General features: G+C 46.7%; 1 protein-coding gene across 4 annotated transcripts in view; it reads right to left on the minus strand.

The window, feature by feature from the left end:
• Positions 1-414: 414 nt before the first annotated feature.
• LOC144132396 (AP-5 complex subunit mu-1-like) overlaps positions 415-19,072 on the minus strand; it is a 106,703-nt gene continuing 88,045 nt past the window's right edge. For 3 of the 4 annotated variants that reach the window (XM_077664775.1, XM_077664780.1, XM_077664779.1), the window contains 2 exons: positions 7,840-7,936; positions 4,229-4,387 (listed from right to left, as the gene is read on the minus strand). In XM_077664775.1, the coding sequence (XP_077520901.1) occupies positions 4,302-4,387; positions 7,840-7,936 (183 nt within the window). In that variant the 3' untranslated portion in view covers positions 4,229-4,301. Of the gene's footprint in view, positions 479-4,228; positions 4,388-7,839; positions 7,937-19,072 lie in introns of those variants that run through there. The other variant, XM_077664778.1, reaches the window with a different exon arrangement.

Raw genomic sequence — 19,072 nt, forward strand, 5'->3', positions numbered from 1 at the left:
ATCTGCCACTGCCTTCTCGAGCTGTATCCGAATATAAGTGTGCCACCTTGGATATAAGAACTTTTCGTGTGTTAACTTTGGATAAACGAACTTTCACGCTGCGTCAGATATACTGAACTTAAGTATGCCACCTCAGACTTTCATGTCTGATCCTCAGTTGTAATGAACTTAGTGTGTTGAGGTGGGATCTCACGAGCGTAAGTATACCACCTCGAATATAACTAACTTTAGTGTGTCAAACTCTGATATAACGGACATTTGGCTGGTAACGCATTGAAACGATCCATTGAAGAAAGCCTAAAGAGTTGCCTTCATAACACAAGGGTCGCTTTCATAACAGAGTTTATCGATAAAAATTTGATCCTAGTATAGTCTTCAGTTTTTAACTTTTTACCTTTGCAGTCGTGTTTTCCTTGCATCCATCATGGTTTCTTCATGACCTCCTTCACAATGGTCATGAAAGCACCTTGAACATTCACTGCAAGAAATCCCGTGAAAGTACGGAACATGTGTATGCTTACTTTGTTGCCGTAATGTGTACTGTACCACTCCATTACGAGAACGTACTAAAGCACTACGGTATGCCCTACAGCAACAAAATTACCATACTTATGTTCCATAGTTGTGTGGAACAGAATGAGTTTCATAGTGAAGTGGTATGGCAACTCTGTGGAAAAAAGGATAGCATGCATGTTAGTGATCATGTGAAACAGGACACATCCTAGCAGTGACGATACAATGCATTCACTCCACGGCACGACGGTAAAATTCATCGCTTTTATGGTATTTCAAGGTGTGTACTGTGGTCCCTACAAGCAACATACATTCTGCTTCAGAGCTTGATGGAACATCGACTTTTATCCTAGCACTGGCACGAACTGCCGCTTTATACTACTTCTTAAACCCACCAAGCTTGCACGCGCAGATAAATGGAAGTTTGTTCCGGGCATCTGTATGCTTTGAGAAAGTATACTCTCATGGACAAAATTTTACAGGATGCAGGTTCACGAGAAAAAAAAACTTTTCTGCAAGGTCAGGCAATTAAGTTCCCTGACAAGCCAGGAAAATGAATCCGACGAAACAAATGCCAACTTACAAGTTTGTAAAACAACAAAGAATATTGTTTTTTCTATAGCCATCTACCTTAAAGGGGCACTGAGGAGAACTTCGTGCAGACATTGTCCTCTCCGTCAAAAGTGATCCTCTGGCCCTTTCTGGGTGCGTTGATGTTTGGCAGTAAAAGATGCATTTATCCCACAGAAAATTGTATTTAGAAATCTTCCCGTCAGTCGATTCAAACTCGCGTTGTTCTTGCAGAAAAGGACGGGTTGCCACCCTTTAGAAGTGAACTGCAGTGCAATGTAGCCTCTGGAATCGATGGCGGAAAATTGGTGTCAATGCATGCGATTTTTAGTTGCAAAATCGGCTAGTGATAGCGACGCCTGTATTCGTTTTTTGGCCTTTTCTAGCTTATAAAGCTCCGTTTTCGGTGAGAGCTAGAGGTATTTTGTAAAATAGCGATGCCTGTATTCGTTTTTTGGCCTTTTCTAGCTTATAAAGCTCCGTTTTCGGTGAGAGCTAGAGGTATTTTGTAAATAAAATGTGGTATCCTATGGGCACAGGCTAACGTCGATTTGTCCTCAGTGTCCTTATCAACTTTTGTCCACAACTGTTCATGCCAGCCAGCATCGCGTTTCTTTTTCCCAGGTAGGAATATGAGATGTGTCTCATGACAGCTGCAAGCATGATCTGTGAGCATGGCCCATAGCACCAATGGCAGCGACATTGCCCATGTCAAAGGCCTTCTCTATACATCATAACCCTTCCTGCAAAACTGTGAAAGCCAGCTTCCCTGCAGAGCAAACAATATGGCGGCCAATTAAGCTAAATCCGAACTAGGAGCACTAGCACTGTGTTCCATTTTTTTGCATTGTTTATTGTCGACCTGCCACCTAGGTTACATGACCTTGCGACATCATCACAACCTGCCCAGTGTGTGTGTGTGTGCGCAGAGTGTGAGTGTGTATACTCCTTTTCGTACATAACAGGCAACGCAGTGGAGGCTGCAGAAGTAGTGCATCCGCAAACCATACTGTTCCGCCACGTATCGTTCATCCTTCTCAAAGCCTCAGCGAGTGCTTGGACAAAAGCAAAGAGTGGTATTAAACGGAGCGGTAGCCCTGAAAATCACGGTCGAAGCTGTGAGGCACTAAGAACTTGAACCCTCCAGCTGTAATTTTCACTGAGTACGAGTTACTTTTAAGGCGCGGATGGATTAAGGACGATGCATCCTACCTGCCGTGTACCAGACAGCAAAAGTCATTCTTACTTCTTGAAGCCTTGATGAGTTGGAGAACGAAAATGTGGCAATAAGTAAAATGAAGTCAGGAGATCGCACTTAAGACCTGTCACAACAAAATATGCTTGCGTTCATTTTGGCTGTAGGGAGAACTACTTTTGGGCACGGACTTTGCCTGTGCTAACAGCTGCAGCATTTGGCAGCATTGCCTGCTATGTATGAAATGCAGTAGCACCCCTGATCAGGTTGCCCATAGCCCGTTGGGGCAGCCTGCCACAAAGCAGGCTTCACACAAACACACAACAGCTAAATGAGGGGAATGGCCACAATAGGTGCTGGAGCCATAAAACCCTCTACCATGGCAGCACGGCCCATCCTAGGAACAGAAGCTGGATGGAACAATCAAAACCTATTGTAAGCCTGATCTCAGCAAACACTTGGCAAACAGCAGCTTGGCACAGCAGCACTCTATCCCCATCTCGACTGCAAAGCATCGCAGGTGTTTTGCACCTGCCAAGCAGTTTTACAGAGCTCCTTTTCCCTATACTGCGACTGAGACACCACATGGCAGAAGCGTGAAGGAAAGATGTGCTGTATTATTCTGAGAAGTTTTTAGCGCTACAGTGCAATCCACTTGAGGTATAACGATATTGAGAAAACCGGAGAATCTGATTGTTATAACCGGTTATCATTATATCTGAACCAAAAAAAAGAAGCAAAAAGAACACACACACATATTCTGCAATGCATGTAAGTATTACCAAATACGAAGCCACCGCGGCCCACACTCCTGTAAAGGCCACACAGTGTCTTGGCGCTCTGCCAAGTTCTCTGAGGGAGCCACCCGCGCCCCCTCCCCAGCTCCCATCAAAAGATAAACATCCAGCGATGTTATCTGTGCACAGCATCTTGGCACGCTGCCAAAGTCTGCACTGCGGACAACATGAAACAGGGAACCCGCGAGAAAAGCTAAAACAGCTTTGCGCCGCGGTGGCCAAGCAAGCTCCTTCCTCCAGCGACTGCGATAGCGCCTGGTTCCCAAGGCCATAGGCAACGCTCCACAGATTTCACCCTGCGGGTCCGTTTGCAGTTTTTACATCATTCACTTCAAAGTATTTTACTTCTATCAAAGTTTCAGACAAATTTTGATCATAAACATCTTATGGGCGGCCAGTATCCTATCGCTGTATCCGTTATTTAGCCAATAATTGTATCACTATATACGGTTTATTTTTACATAGGGGCAATAGAAGAATTGATGTCTAAAGAATTTGATCGTTATAAGTGATATATCATTATAGCTGCTACCGATTTAAGTGGATTATACTGCATGTATACCTAATTTCTGCCTCCAAAACAGGCCGTGCTGCCATAGTGAAGGATTTTTCACAGCACAGGGAAGCAAACCTTTATTTTTTCTCTATATTATGACAGCATCATCAAACATTTTCAAAACTGAAGAAATGGGACCCACGAAAAATGAAAATAATAAGCAGCACAGTACCAGACCCTAAACTCATGGCTACAAATTTAGAGCCTCGCACTGTGAGGGGAAATTCTTGCATTGCTCAGCTTTTCAGTACACTGCCTGACCAAAAGAATCTTTGTAAGAATTTATTTCAAAAAATGTATTCGCACATGGCCAGCTATGCCCAGCACTCATATCTGTTTGTTCTGTGCAAATTTTGTCTAATTTTTCTGGCCACAGCACACATGCTGGCTCACGAAAAAGTAGTGAGTGAGCACTTCCTGTGCTCTTTTTTCATTGTCCCTGTCGTTTCTTGCAGTTCCATTTCAGTGATGTAACAAATGAAGTGCCCAACTCACCAAAATTTGCACAGGCAGAAATGCATAGCAACCTCTGCAAATAGCTTTTCTGCCACAGCCAGTGGCTAGTCAATACCGGAGCAAGAAACGTTCCGCACACCATTAGCAACAGACTGCACGTGAATGCAGAGATTTATTTACTATACACAAACAGAACTAGTCGTATGTTTTGAGATCAATCAGCAGTTGTTGCCGAGGTAGCAAAGGGGACTTCGCCAAACTTGTTCCATATTCGGTACTCCTGCGACTGCACCTCATAATCTGCAATGGAAAGGAAGGCGTTTTTATTTATTTTTTCACGAGTCACTAAGACGCCTTATATTACTTCTCGAAAATAAGCAGCGATAATCTTATCAAAAGTGACAAGTGAGGACTCAGTATTTACAGCATCTCCTTCAGGCAGAACATCATTACTCTACTCGCAGAATTTAAAAAATCCACTTTTCACGTCCAAGTCCCCCTGAACCACATGAGCACAGAAGGCACACTGTTGATAGCTGCATTTAACTATGAAAGGAAATTCTCTGCATGGATCCCAACTAGCCTTTAGCTAGGGATCCACATGTAAGTGCAATCATGCCTCTGTAATCACTGTTTGGAAATAAAAACCAATAAATCAATCAACCCCGCCATTACATCATTTATAGTTTCATGCCAACATGTGAAAACGCCCTTCCTTGAGCAGAGCTTTCTTAGTTGTTATAATGACTCCATTGCATTTTGTGTTTCCTGCCCTTTTGTCATGCTCTCAAGTGATGCCACCTACTTGCCGTCACGGGGCTTCACCAATGACGAAGAGCAAATGCAAAAAGGCACTATGAAACACATTTCATCCTTTTTTCTTTGGAACCCTGCCTACTGATTTCCAAGCTGTAGCGCATCAAAGACAAGGAACGAAGAACAAGGCGAATGCACACAGCACTGTGTATGTTCGCCTTGCTGTTCGTCTCTTATCTTTGATGCACTACAGCTTGGAAATATGAACCAACAGACCCAAGCCTTGACATTATTGACATACCGAGTTCGGTGACACTGAATTCTAGGTTGCATATTTCCTTCTCTGTAATAATGCATGAAACAATAATACAGCTGAACCCTGCTGTTGTGTTTCCGGGTGCTGCATTTTTCTGACAGCTACACTTTCATGAGCCAGTCTTGGACTAGCTCACGTAGAAACACATGAAATACAAGCTCGGCTGTTACATCAGAATAGTAGTTGCAGCAGTCCCACGTATTACTTCATGAATGCCACCTCGCACTAGTGCCTTACCCTGTGCCAGCGCTTTGACAGGCTATGTTTACCACGCGGCACATGGTCAAAGTGGGACTCTACCCTCCATCAGCAATGAACCACCACCATGTTCAGTGGCTTCCAGAGCACTGTGGCTAACGGCAAAGTTCCATTGCCACTGCAACTAATGCAAATGCAAGCGCTAAAATGAAGCTATGCTGCCACAGACAGCTCACAGGCAACACTGGTTGCACTGTTTCACCCCAAAGGTTTTGTTATCGTCATCCGCTTTTTTCTTGTCTGCTGTAGCTTAAAGATGCAGTTTCTAGACTCTCTAGATGAGCAACGTGCAGGATCAAGGCGACAGGTGCGAAAACAGCACAGATGCGCTTCCTTCTACCAACAGCTGCTCAGGCTGATGGAGAACCATCGCACACAGAACAACTGCTAGAGCCACCAAGAGAAGCCAGCCGCACATACAGGAAATAAACAAAAAAAGCAGCAGTCAACAATACAAAATTATTCTGTGCGGTATATTCAGTTACTACATTTCCCAGCTGGCATGTTTCCTTTTGCGCGGTCATGCAAAAAACGTAAGAGCATGGTTCTGCCAACGTTACAGAGGATTAACCATAAATTGATTGCGATATCATGAAAATCGGTCACCACAACAGGCTGAATGGCCTCCTCTGAGAGGCATTTGCCGCTTTGTTTTTGAGTTACATCTGACTATAGAATGAAATTTAAGGCATTAACTTGCTGCAGGTGTAAGATGGAAAAAAACAACTCAGAAGAAACACTGCATGGGTTTACCAACATTTGACGCCTATCTTGACTAAACATGTGTTTTAGGGAAAAAGACAATGTTTAAACTGCGTTTAACCTGCTAGTAGGAACTGGCAATGTCAAAGAAACCTCCCTACAAAGTATTCCGTAAAGTATACAGGCTATGAGAAAGCATCTTGCAGGATTAACAAGGAGCTTTTGGTACCTCTTAAAGGCCACTAGTGCTTCATTTATGTCTTGAGTTCTCATCAGCATCATCATCATTAAGCAAGTTGTATCCACTGCAGGACAAAGAGTTCTCCTCTCAGTGATCATTTCTGTAGTAGGAGCTACACTACGCTACGAGTGGAGCATTTCGCGGTACATGCGAGAGGCCAGTTGTGCGCATGCGCCGTTACCATGGCAACCAGGGAGGAGGAGTGGGTGTGCTACGTTTCATCATTTCCCTCCCTCCTTTATTCTTTCCTTTACGGCGTGGTTCGGGTGTCCACCGAGATATGTGAGACGGTTACTGTGCTTTGCGCGCTCGCAGCGCCATCTGGCTTGACGTCACACCTCGCCGCTCGCCTCCGTTTGGTACGACGTCACACCATGTTCATCACCCGAACCACGCGTCGTCGCATGCGCAGCACTGCATATAAAAAATGGAGATGTAATCGGCAGCTGTATCACAACGCTTGATATGGATGCACAGAAGGAGAGTCCAGCCGCTGCTAAACGGTGGTATAGAGAAGAGAACATTACCTCTTCCGATCCTGAGGTTGTCCCCTGGCAGTTGGCTACTCAACAAAGAGAGCATGAGCGCAAGAAAGCGAAGAGAGCAGCAGAGACGCCCGAACAGAGAGAGGAATGCCTTGCCAAACGAAAACGCCAGACTCCCGAGCGTAATAGATGCCGCATAGCCGCCGAGATGGAGCCTATGGAAGGCGTCAGTCAACGGCAACCAATTGAAGAGGATGTGAAGGCCCGTCGTGTGACTGATCACACCATGCGAGTTTCCAAAAGTGCATCTGCGACCCAGACATTTCAAGCGGACATGTCTCTCATTGCTAAACATATAGTGCCAACAACAAGCTCGACCAGGGAAACGTACCTCCCGCTACATATATCCCGGCATAGTGGAGCTAAGTCACTGCCAATTTTTTGTTTAGGACCAGTTGCATCCTTAATGGCGCATCTAATTTCACAAGCTTGCTGCTCCACATCACCAATGAAAAAAAAAATGGTTAAATTGGTTTTTGAGGAAAGAAAATGGCACAGTAACTGTCTCCCATATCTCCATGGACACCAGAACCACCCCATAAGGGAAGGGATAGAGGAGGACTCAAAGAAGAGAAAGGAAGAGATGGGGTGGAGGTCTAACCCTGGCTACGGCTGCACAGGTTCTAACCCGGGTAGCGGAGCGCCCTAACCACTGAGCCACCGTGGCAGGTCACCATTGGCTGCGCCAATTACATTTCCCCTCTCTTCGCATCAACGTGACTTTTTCAATACACCAAATAGTGCACGCATTAGATACTGTGTGCTTTGTATTGATGAAACACAAATGCCTGCCAGATATGTACAAGCAGTGTCAAAATGAGATCCTGCACCATGAAAGAATACCTAATGAAAGTCGGATTCATCTGCACTGATCAGGTGACAAAATACTGAGTCAGGCATGCAAGATCTGCTTAGTAAGAGTACGGAATCTTACCGACAGACAGCTTGAACTTCACTGGAGGTGTGACCACGATAGACTTCGAGTCAAGGCTACACCCACTCAAAGTCCGATGGGTCATTCGGAAATCCACCTGCAACACAGCACACTGCTCAATTACTACTGCTTTCAAGAACACAGAAGAAAAAATGCACAGACGATCGTGCGATGCGATGCAACAAATCTGCATTAGCAGTAATGGTCGTATGTTTCGCTTCTATACCGATTGCCTTCCCACTGCATCTTTCGATTTAATTTCGCCATCACTTCTTTTCATCACTGCTGCATGGGCTACTGATGGGCAGAGGCTTCAGGTGGATGGAGGTGAGTTGGTCGATACTCATTGGTAAAGGATGCATTTTAATGCATTATCATTAGTAGCCCCCATTGTGAGCACCCACCAGTGTCGGCATATGCAAGATTGCCTACACAGAAGAGTTATCTGCCATGGTTGGCAGGTTCCAGAGTGTAGAGAGGGGAATCCCCTTCTCTGCTTTAAGGGGAGAGGCGGGAAGGTGACAGGAGGAGCCCACCCAAAAAATGGTCACAAATGACTCAGCAGAAATGATGAAAATGAAGAGGAACAACTAAGCGAAATGGGCAAGAAAATTGAAGAGGACAGATGCTAAGCTCCGCTTTAAGGGTATGGCATGATAGCGTTAATGGGTTAATGCCCAAATACCGTATAAACGCGTGTAAGGGCCGCACTTTTTTTCCCAGATTCGGGGGGCAAATTTCGGGGTGCGGCCTATACACGCGATTTTCGAAAAAAATTTTTTTTTTCAAGTGAAAGCAAACCAATCTGGAATGCGCGGCATTTATTTACCGTTCAGGCATCACTCACGGAGTCTTCAGACTCCGAGCTGGTGCTGTGTTCAGGTAAATGTTCAGCCCACAGAAAGTCGTCTTCGGTCCCGTCTAAACTGTTTGAAATTCCGGTCACTTTGAAACTCCAGGTTACAATGTCGGTCGACACGGAATTCCACGCGGACAAAATCCATCCAAGCACAGTCGCGAGCAGTGCCCTCTTAAGCCGCCCTGTCGGCGTCTCGTCGTGATTGCCATTGGCCATCCATTCCGAATACTGCCTTCGAAATTCAACCTTAAAAGGCCGATTGACGCTTACATCCAGGGGTTGCAGCATGCCGGTGAGGCCGCCCAGTATCACGGCCATGTCTGTGCGGATACCGCGCAGGCGTTCCTTAACCCTACCCGTCAAGTGACCGCGGAAGCTGTCCAAGACGAGGAGCGATCGTCGGGCCAGCATGGCGCCTGGGCGCTTCTCCCAAACGCTTTTTACCCAGTCGAGCACAAGCCCATCGTCCATCCAGCCCTTTTCTTGAACGCGAACTACAATTCCCTTGGGGAAAACGCCTTTAGGAATCGTTTTTCTTTTGAGGATGATATAGGGGGGCAGCTTCCGCCCGTCCGCAGTGACGCACAGCATAACAGTAAACCGTTGGCGCTCCGCGCCGGTTGTCCGCACGAAAACACTCTTCTTTCCTTTCAGTTCAACTGTGCAGCTCTCGGGACAGTCGAACCACATGGGAGTCTGGTAGGCGTTCGCTATCTGCGAAAATATATAGTTGTGCTCACGACGCAGACCGATGACATACTTCTGAAAGCTGAGCACCTTGTCGGTGTAGTCGGGGGGCAGCCGCTGGCACAGCGTGGTCCTTCGCCGAAATGATAGGCCCTTCCTCTTCAGAAATCTTCGTACCCGGCCAGCACTAGCCTTGAAGTCCTCGTGCGGTATGCTTTTAGCACGCGCAAAGGCTTGTGCCCTCACGCGCAGCATGTCCGTTGTCAACGCGTAGCCGTTGTTCCGCACTTCCATTGAATAGCATAGCAGCTCTTCTTCTAGCTCAGGAAATTTGCATGGCTTGCCTCGGAAAGCGCGCTTTTTGGAGCTGGTATTCTTCAACGCATCCCTTTGTCCGCACCACCGTCGGACACACTTCTCGTCCACGTCAAATTTTCTGCCCGCGGCACACTTGCCGTGTTCGAGAGCGAACTCCACTACTTTCAGTTTAAAGCCCGCCGTGTAGCTGTTGAGGTGCTTGCCCATCGTGCAACAGTGACAATGCTCGGAGGCAGTTCATGAAAAAATGAAGAACGACAGCGCACGAGAGCAACAACTATGCCGAGCGACCACGCTAACACAACCACCAAAAAACGCATGCTTTGACAGCCAGAACAGAACAAAGTTAGACCTGGCGATACCGATGCCGATACGGATAGCGGAAGTACAGTAGCAGAAGCTCGCGGCCGAAGAAAAGATGATGATGATGACCCGCGGCCTCGGGCGCCATCCATGGGCGGCACCTCGAAGCTCCTGTGCGCATGTATTTCAAAGGCTATTCTTGCGTGTTTCCTGGAAAGTTTGGGTGCGGCCCTTACACGGATTTTTTTTTTCAAATATTTCCTTTGGGAATACGGGGTGCGGCCCTTACACGCATTTATATGGTATGTGGAATTGGTCATTCTCGACTTTGCATTCACAGATCCCTGGGAGCCCTCATACCACTCCTGGCACAGTGGTACAGCAGTTAAGCAATGTGCCACTGCCCTGTTATGGCAGGTGCTGCCACTAATGGGGCTTGTGCGACCCACCTTGCTCTTCTCGAGCAACGTCATTAGTTTAACTGCCATCTGCCACGTTCGGCAGTTTGCTCACAATACAGTGGGCAGGTTGTGATGGTGCCACAAGATCATGTGGCCTAGGTGGCCCATCTGGTTGCTGCTCCAGGAATTTTTCTCTCACAACGCCGACAATGCCAGATTTTCTACAGAATGAGAGCCTTAACACTACCCCGTTAAAAAGAGAATGACTAAGAAAACAGATGCACCCCTAGTCATGATGAAATCCCTGCACACTTTTTTGTCATCTAAAATAAACGGCAACAATCTGAACCAAGTTCCTCTCTGCCTCAAAGTACTCCTCTGCAAGATCACATATAAATTTATTTCTTTCAGAATACTGCAGGCCACTGCTTGGCCCAAGCAGGCAGGACTCCGCCTACCTACCGCGTTGAGTTCAAAAAAAGGCGGCAGCCGAGACATTTAATCCGGTTTAATTAGGGCAATCGGCTGCACAGGACAATACAGTGGAACCCCGTTCATACGTTTTTCACCGGACCGCGAAAAAAATGTAACAGCCGGGAAAATGCAACAGTGAGGAAAGGTCCGAAAATTAATGAAAACAGTGCAGCTTTGCCTTGAAACAATTTATTTCGACATCAAGTGAGCTTAGGTCTTAGAAGAATCGAGAATGGTCGATTGCCGTTTTTTCCGCTCGCTGGAAAACACCACGCGTTTCTCGATGGCTTGGAAAGCTGCATTGCTCTCAGCGTCGCTTTGAGGTGCGACGTACAAGCGCGGTCAAAAATACGCGGCCCACGGCTCCGGTCGGCGGAGCGGCTGCGAGCCGCACCGCGTCGCTCGCGCCAGCGCTGCGAGAGTATGCACTGTGACGACAGATTTCTCCCTCGTTCTCGAGCGGGCACGTCCGACGGTTGATAAAATTCAAGAGCGACGTTCAGCTGTTTCGCACCTTACGGTCAGGGCGAAAGATGGCTCCCATTTCCATGAAGCGTCGCCGCGCTGCTGCCGCCTCGCTTCTCGTCTCCCGTGTGTGCGACATCGGCTGCGGCGCGTGGGCGCTCAGCCGTTCGCGTAGCGCACGGCGCCCCTCTTTCTGGCATCGTAGTTGGGTTGACACCTCGTGCAAGTAACCCGCCGCGAAGGACGCGGCTTGGATTTCGGCGGCGGCGGTTGCTGCATTTCGGTTGAGGCGAAGTGCTTGAGGGCCGTGTACTGTGCGATGTCAAAGCACGTTTAAGAACCACAGGTGGTCGAAATTTCCGGAGCCCTCCACTACGGCGTCTACGCGCTGCCCGCTTCCGTGTAATCCACCTCGCCCGCGTGCTCAAGGCTTGGGTGTCTGTATGCATCACGTTCCCAAATATTATACAAGGGTCGTCCGCTGTCTTACAGTGGTAACATGCAAACAGCCGCCGCATTAGTAGAATCAATAGAGTTGCATTAAAAGCCACATGTGGAAGAAAAGCCCGGCGTGGTTTACGTAAATGCAAGTGGTTAATTATTTTAAGAGATCAAAAGACGGTATTGCATGTAAAACATTGATGGAAAGCAATGTATCCACTGCGGGTAGAGAAATAGAAGACCTCGTAGAATAGCGGTTCCTTACAGTTTCAAGTAAAATGTGATGAGGATTATTAAGTTCGAATTTGAAAATGACTGCCTAAAATTCATCCAAAACTACGGGCGCATAACGCGAAAGCCATTTTTAGGACTGTCAGGATTGAAAATTTAGCTAATGTCGCGAAATGATGAAATTTAATATTGGTGCATTGACAAGGAAGCTCATCACTGCTATGGGTTACGGGTGCCAGGCATTGTCATTATCAAGATAAAGTTTGATGAACATGAAGAGAAAATGATTGAATGTATGTGTAGCAAAAGCGAGTATCACGGTTTTATGGCAGTGCATCGGCCGCATACAATGAAAATAGGATATCTGCTTTTTAAAGGTAAATCTGGCATTTTTGATGGCTCGGTAGAAAGTGTCACCGAGTTTTCAGATGCTTGCACCTACTTCTTTTTGCAAAGAAAACTTCAATATATTTCAGCGGTCCTCTTTTGTTCGTGATCATTTTTTGTGTATATGGTAAGAAAAGGTGCGCTTCTTCTGCTCCCTTGTATCTAAATATTGCTGAGTATATTAAGTTTCCAGGTTTGGTAACTGGCGATGATCACAGCATTTCAGACCGCAATAAGATGGTCGTTCTTCGCACACATCCACTCTGCGTAATAAATGGCGAGAAATCTATACGGTATGTAAAAAAATTCTTGATGCTTGTGTTTTCGGGGCAACAATGATTGATTGTCGACACAGCGAGGGCATTTGAAAATTTTATTTTATGTCGTTATTTTCGCACATGTTATAGCCGCCGATCTTGCGACTTAACATAGGAGAGAATCTTTCTGCAGATATCAATTCTCAAGCCTGTCTAATGCTTGTAGAATGTCCCCCCGGCCGCGACCACGTCTAGAAGACGCCCTGGAATGGAAGCGTACAAGGCTGGAACGAGATCAGGCACAAGGCGAAGGCGATCCCACTCTTCTTTGACTGCCCTCCACAAGACCTCTCGCGTCTGAGCTGATATCGAACGACGGGCCAGTCGGCTTTTCATGTGCCCCCACACGTTCTCAATTATGTTTAGGTCTGCACCTTTTGGGGGCCATGGCAATGTTTGGATTCCCAATTCTTCAAGAGTTCGTCCAACTTTCTTGCGCATTAATGAGGAAAAAAATGCGAGTCACAAAACACAAAGGCATGAATTAATACAGGAAAAAATTTTTCGAATGAAAATTTCACAGTGTTCTTTGTGTAGTAAGGACTTAACATTACCGGATACGTTGTCTCGTGGGAGCATAGCACGTAAGACTGGTAGTCGTTAATTATGTGTATATACATACATAAACAGGTATACGAAATATGAGTGCATGTGACCCCCCCCCCCCCACTGGGCACAGTTCCCGGAGCCCTCCACATAGGAGACTGTCAAAGACATGAGCTGCATCGGGACGTTAAGCCCCCCCCCGCCCTAATTAAGCACACTCTTTCGTTAAGTAATGACTGCATGAAGATGCTTTACATTAGGAAGAATAAAACGTTTTAATGAATCCAAGGCTTATGAGAAAAGTTGTGTAACTCATTTTTCTTCGTTTTGGTACACAAAACTGTTTGCACTTTACCACCGAGAACGAATATAAATTAAGGTCCTTTCGTATTGTTTTATTTTTGTGGCAGGTGTTTAGAGAGACGTTGCCAACAGTTTTCAACACGCTGCAAATAAGGCTATAATCTGAACATACGACAGGTGTTCTCCTTACCTCGCGGTGTGGGTAGGGCTCCTGTCTTGTTGGAAAATATACACCCCATCTTTGAACGGGCCTTCCAGCGCAAAGGGAACTAGGACTTGCTCTATAATTTGAGTGTATTGGTCCGCGGTCAGGTTCCCATCAATGAGATGCAGCGGTCCAAGTCCGTGGCAGGTAATGGCGCCCCACACGCTGATAGAGCAGCGCCCACTAGCTGCCACTTGTTGTATGTACTGCTGGTCATATCTGCAAAATGACCGTCGATTTCACGTTGAAATTCGCATTGAGCGCGAAGGTTCAACACGTGTAATCAATCACGTTGTGGCAAGAAGAAAGAGGTCTTTGTATTTTACATTATCATTGCGCGTTAGAACCTTATCGGTCTAAACGCAAAGCCTGCCATGCGTCAGTCCTCATAGCCCATGTGTAAGCTCCCGATGTTGAGCTCCACAAAGCAGCGTAACCAACGCATCTTGTTAATGGAGACAATATTTGTAATCTATTCAGTTACACGGAAACTGGCTTACCTCGTCCCAAGGAGTCTCCAGACCCTGCGCTGCTGGTCCCATTTGGTAACAAATGTCGATTCGTCGCTGAACACGACTTCTTCCCACTCTTCCTGCTGCCAAGACAAGTGCTTTCTGGCAAACTCCAACCGGGCGCGCTTCTCCGACTGATGCAAGCGCGGCCTTTGACATGCCACCCTGCTCTTCAGACCAGCGGCATGCAGCCTGCGTTTGACGGTGGAAACAGATACTGGGAGATCAAGCTCCCTCTTGATCTCGAGAGCAGTCATAGCAGGCTCACAGCTGACAGCAGCAACAATTGCCAGGTCTTGGTCCTCCGTCGTCGCCAAAGGCCTTCCTGCTCTAGGTGCGTCCTCTACGCGGCGTGTAGCCATAAACGAGCGACAAATTCGGTCTACAGCGCACTTCGAGCACCCAACCTCTATAGCTATTGCTCGCCGACTGCGCCCGGCAACAAACAGATCTACCACTTTTTGCGTCTTAACAGCATCGAGTCGCGCCATGCTTGCACTGCTGTACGCTGAGCTAGTGAAGAACCTCAACCGGCAGAGCGCTTTATATGCACCAGCTATGCTTTGCATTGGCTGTTAAAGCTGATCACTTATCGCACTTTTTTCTATTAAAAAGCAACCAGAAAAAACAGCGTCATGGTTACGAAAAGGTAGCACAGCAGTCTTTGATAAGGCAACATTTTTTGTGCGAGTGAGAGCAAGCTAAATGCCCAGTCATTTCAAAATCGAATGGCACGCTTTAGGACCTTTTTTTTGTGCCGAAAATAAAGGTAGACGATTGACATTCGTGGTATCTCAGCGCGCACCATTTGGCTATGCACTTCGTTTCTAAGAATTACGTCCTTACTACACAAAGAACACTGTGAAATTTTCATTCAAAAAATTTTTTCCTGTATTAATTCATGCCTTTGTGTTTTGTGACTGTCGCATTTTTTTCCTCATTAATGCGCAGGAAAGTTGGACGAACTCTTGAAGAATTGGGAATCCAAACATTGCCATGGCCCCCAAAAGGTGCAGATCTAAACATAATTGAGAACGTGTGGGGGCACATGAAAAGCCGACTGGCCCGTCGTTCGATATCAGCTCAGACGCGAGAGGTCTTGTGGAGGGCAGTCAAAGAAGAGTGGGATCGCCTTCGCCTTGTGCCTGATCTCGTTCCAGCCTTGTACACTTCCATTCCAGGGCGTCTTCGAGACGTGGTCGCGGCCGGGGGGACGTTCTCCAAGCATTAGACAGGCTTGAGAATTGATATCTGCAGAAAGATTCTCTCCTATGTTAAGTCGCAAGATCGGCGGCTATAACATGTGCGAAAATAACGACATAAAATAAAATTTTCAAATGCCCTCGCTGTGTCGACAATCAATCATTGTTGCCCCGAAAACACAAGCATCAAGAATTTTTTTACATACCGTATAGATTTCTCGCCATTTATTACGCAGAGTGGATGTGTGCGAAGAACGACCATCTTATTGCGGTCTGAAATGCTGTGATCATCGCCAGTTACCAAACCTGGAAACTTATTGTACTCAGCAATATTTAGATACAAGGGAGCAGAAGAAGCGCACCTTTTCTTACCATATACACAAAAAATGATCACGAACAAAAGAGGACCGCTGAAATATATTGAAGTTTTCTTTGCAAAAAGAAGTAGGTGCAAGCATCTGAAAACTCGGTGACACTTTCTACCGAGCCATCAAAAATGCCAGATTTACCTTTAAAAAGCAGATATCCTATTTTCATTGTATGCGGCCGATGCACTGCCATAAAACCGTGATACTCGCTTTTGCTACACATACATCTCAATCATTTTCTCTTCATGTTCATCAAACTTTATCTTGATAATGACAATGCCTGGCACCCGTAACCCATAGCAGTGATGAGCTTCCTTGTCAATGCACCAATAATAAATTTCATCATTTCGCGACATTAGCTAAATTTTCAATCCTAACAGTCCTAAAAATGGCTTTCGCGTTATGCGCCCGTAGTTTTGGATGAATTTTAGGCAGTCATTTTCAAATTCGAACTTAATAATCCTCATCACATTTTACTTGAAACTGTAAGGAACCGCTATTCTACGAGGTCTTCTATTTCTCTGCCCGCAGTGGATACATTGCTTTCCATCAATGTTTTACATGCAATACCGTCTTTTTGATCTATTAAAATAATTAACCACTTGCATTTACGTAATCCACGCCGGGCTTTTCTTCCACATGTGGCTTTTAATGCAACTCTATTGATTCTACTAATGCGGCGGCTGTTTGCATGTTACCACTGTAAGACAGCGGACGACCCTTGTATAATATTTGGGAACGTGATGCATACAGACACCCAAGCCTTGAGCACGCGGGCGAGGTGGATTACACGGAAGCGGGCAGCGCGTAGACGCCGTAGTGGAGGGCTCCGGAAATTTCGACCACCTGTGGTTCTTAAACGTGCTTTGACATCGCACAGTACACGGCCCTCAAGCACTTCGCCTCAACCGAAATGCAGCAACCGCCGCCGCCAAAATCCAAGCCGCGTCCTTCGCGGCGGGTTACTTGCACGAGGTGTCAACCCAACTACGATGCCAGAAAGAGGGGCGCCGTGCGCTACGCGAACGGCTGAGCGCCCACGCGCCGCAGCCGATGTCGCACACACGGGAGACGAGAAGCGAGGCGGCACCAGCGCGGCGACGCTTCATGGAAATGGGAGCCATCTTTCGCCCTGACCGTAAAGCCTGTTTCACATGCAAGCGAACCGCTCGCGAACTCCGCCGCGGCGGCGAGTACACCCTCTCTCAAGCGGCGGAGAAAGCCCCAGCGGCTGGAGCGGCGAGGTTCGGGCAAGTTGGAAATTTTCGCGGCGGCGACGCGGCAGCACCGCATCTCAACCAATGACAGCCCGGCGTTGTCACGTGACCAGTAGAGGCCTCGTGCTAGAAAGCATGCACCAGTGTTTGTGTTTGTGTCCTACACGTGCAACCTAGAACATGCCACGCGAACTTTTCAATGTACTGCTAATTGCAGAGGTTGCAAAGCGGCCACTTCTGTGGGACATGAAAGACAACTTTCGAAACCGGGCTTGGAAAGAAGCCCTTTGGGAAGAAATCAGAGACGCCCTGCGCAAGAACTACGCCACCGGTAAGCAAAAACACGAGTTGTAAAGAACTCCTGGGTTGCGAGTTTTTTTTTTTTTACGCTGCAGTTTCTTGAAGTGCATGACGCTGCGTGTGCTTTGTCGTAACAAATTTTTCTCGCCACTCCAGTGAGGCGGCGGAGCTTTTCGGAAACTCGGGTTTTTGTCGCCGCGCAGACCGCACTTGTGCGATTGCAACGATTCGCACACGAGCGCTCTTCTTCGTCGAGGCTTCTCCGAGCACGCATTTTCTATGTATATTTGAGACGAATAAGCATACAAGTGTGCATTGTACTTGTCCACGCACACGTTACTGTAGGCTGCTCAGAATTTAATTCTTTTTCCCAGTGCGCTCGGATGCTCTGTGCAGTCGAGTTGTACCAGTACTGTTTGCTTCACGTGGCCGTCAGAAAAAAGCTGGCGTTCGTGTGTAGCCTTTTAGTCAGTCGTGAAATGTAATTTAACGCACTGCCTGCCTGCTTTTATATGCAACTCTATGGCGCGTTTGTAAACGGGAGTCGGCCCTTTCGATTTCGCACAGGTGTGGACTTGTTAACATACCCACACTGGGGGATCGGCCAAGAATCGGGTGGCTATTCACCTGAACGCAGTTAACAAAAAGGAAAAGCACGTGGGAGCGCAACACCGGTGAATTTTTCGTCACGAACAGAAAAGAAATGAGTGTTTTGATTTTAAAATTTTAAGAATAATAATAAAGAGAGGGATTAAATATTAATGATTTAGTCAAAATGTAATAATTGATAGAAAAGAAAAGGTTGGAACACTTAGCAAGGCAGTCGGTGAGATTCTATCAGGAAATTTAGAACAGCGGTACAAACAGATCTGTGGCTGAACCCTAATGTGGTGGTGCCAAATGATAGCATTTTAGTGGTGTGTGCACAGGCTGCAGTATCTGCATGTTCATGCATGGTTTTGACACTTTTATGTGCACTCATAATTCATTATTTCTTATTTTAATTAACATCACGCTGCGTGCTGCTCCCCATTTCAGTGACAACGGAAGAGGTGATGAACCGATGGAAAAATCTCAAAGATACTTTTAGGAAAAAGATAAAAGATGAAGCTTACAGTAAGAGGAGTGGGGCAGCAGCTGGCATTAAATCGTCGTGGCCCTACATGCAGCAGATGCAGTTCCTCAGGGACACCGTCGAAACAAGACGGTAAGCGACGAGTAGTATAAATGTGAAAACGATTTAACAGTTTGCGTACATTCCTCCCAGGAGCTTCTGCAACCTAGCGCCAACTGATTTGTCGGTTGGCAGCGCAGAGCTGCACATGGCCAACCCTGTGTCCAATGAAAAGGAGCCAGAGACGCCTCTGGACGAGCTTGAGGCAATATTTGGAGGACCAGGCTACACAGAGGGCAGTGAAGCCGGGCTACTTCCAGCGCCAACCCAAAGCACAAGTGCTGCTCCCTTAAGGGGAATAAAACGGCAAAAAAAGCGGCAAGCAATTCAAGAGGCAGAGCGAGAACTACACTCTGTAAGAAACGCCATTACGTCCCTCAGGCCTATGGACGCCTCAAGCCGCTTTTTATTATCTTTAAAACCACAGATGGATGCCACTCCACCACATATGCTCATGCATTTAAAAATGGAGCTGTTGCATGTATGTGAACAATATAGTCAAGGTCAATATCCAACTGACATG

The sequence above is a fragment of the Amblyomma americanum genome, chromosome 5 (genome assembly GCF_052857255.1).
Source record: "Amblyomma americanum isolate KBUSLIRL-KWMA chromosome 5, ASM5285725v1, whole genome shotgun sequence".
NCBI lineage: Eukaryota > Metazoa > Arthropoda > Arachnida > Ixodida > Ixodidae > Amblyomma > Amblyomma americanum.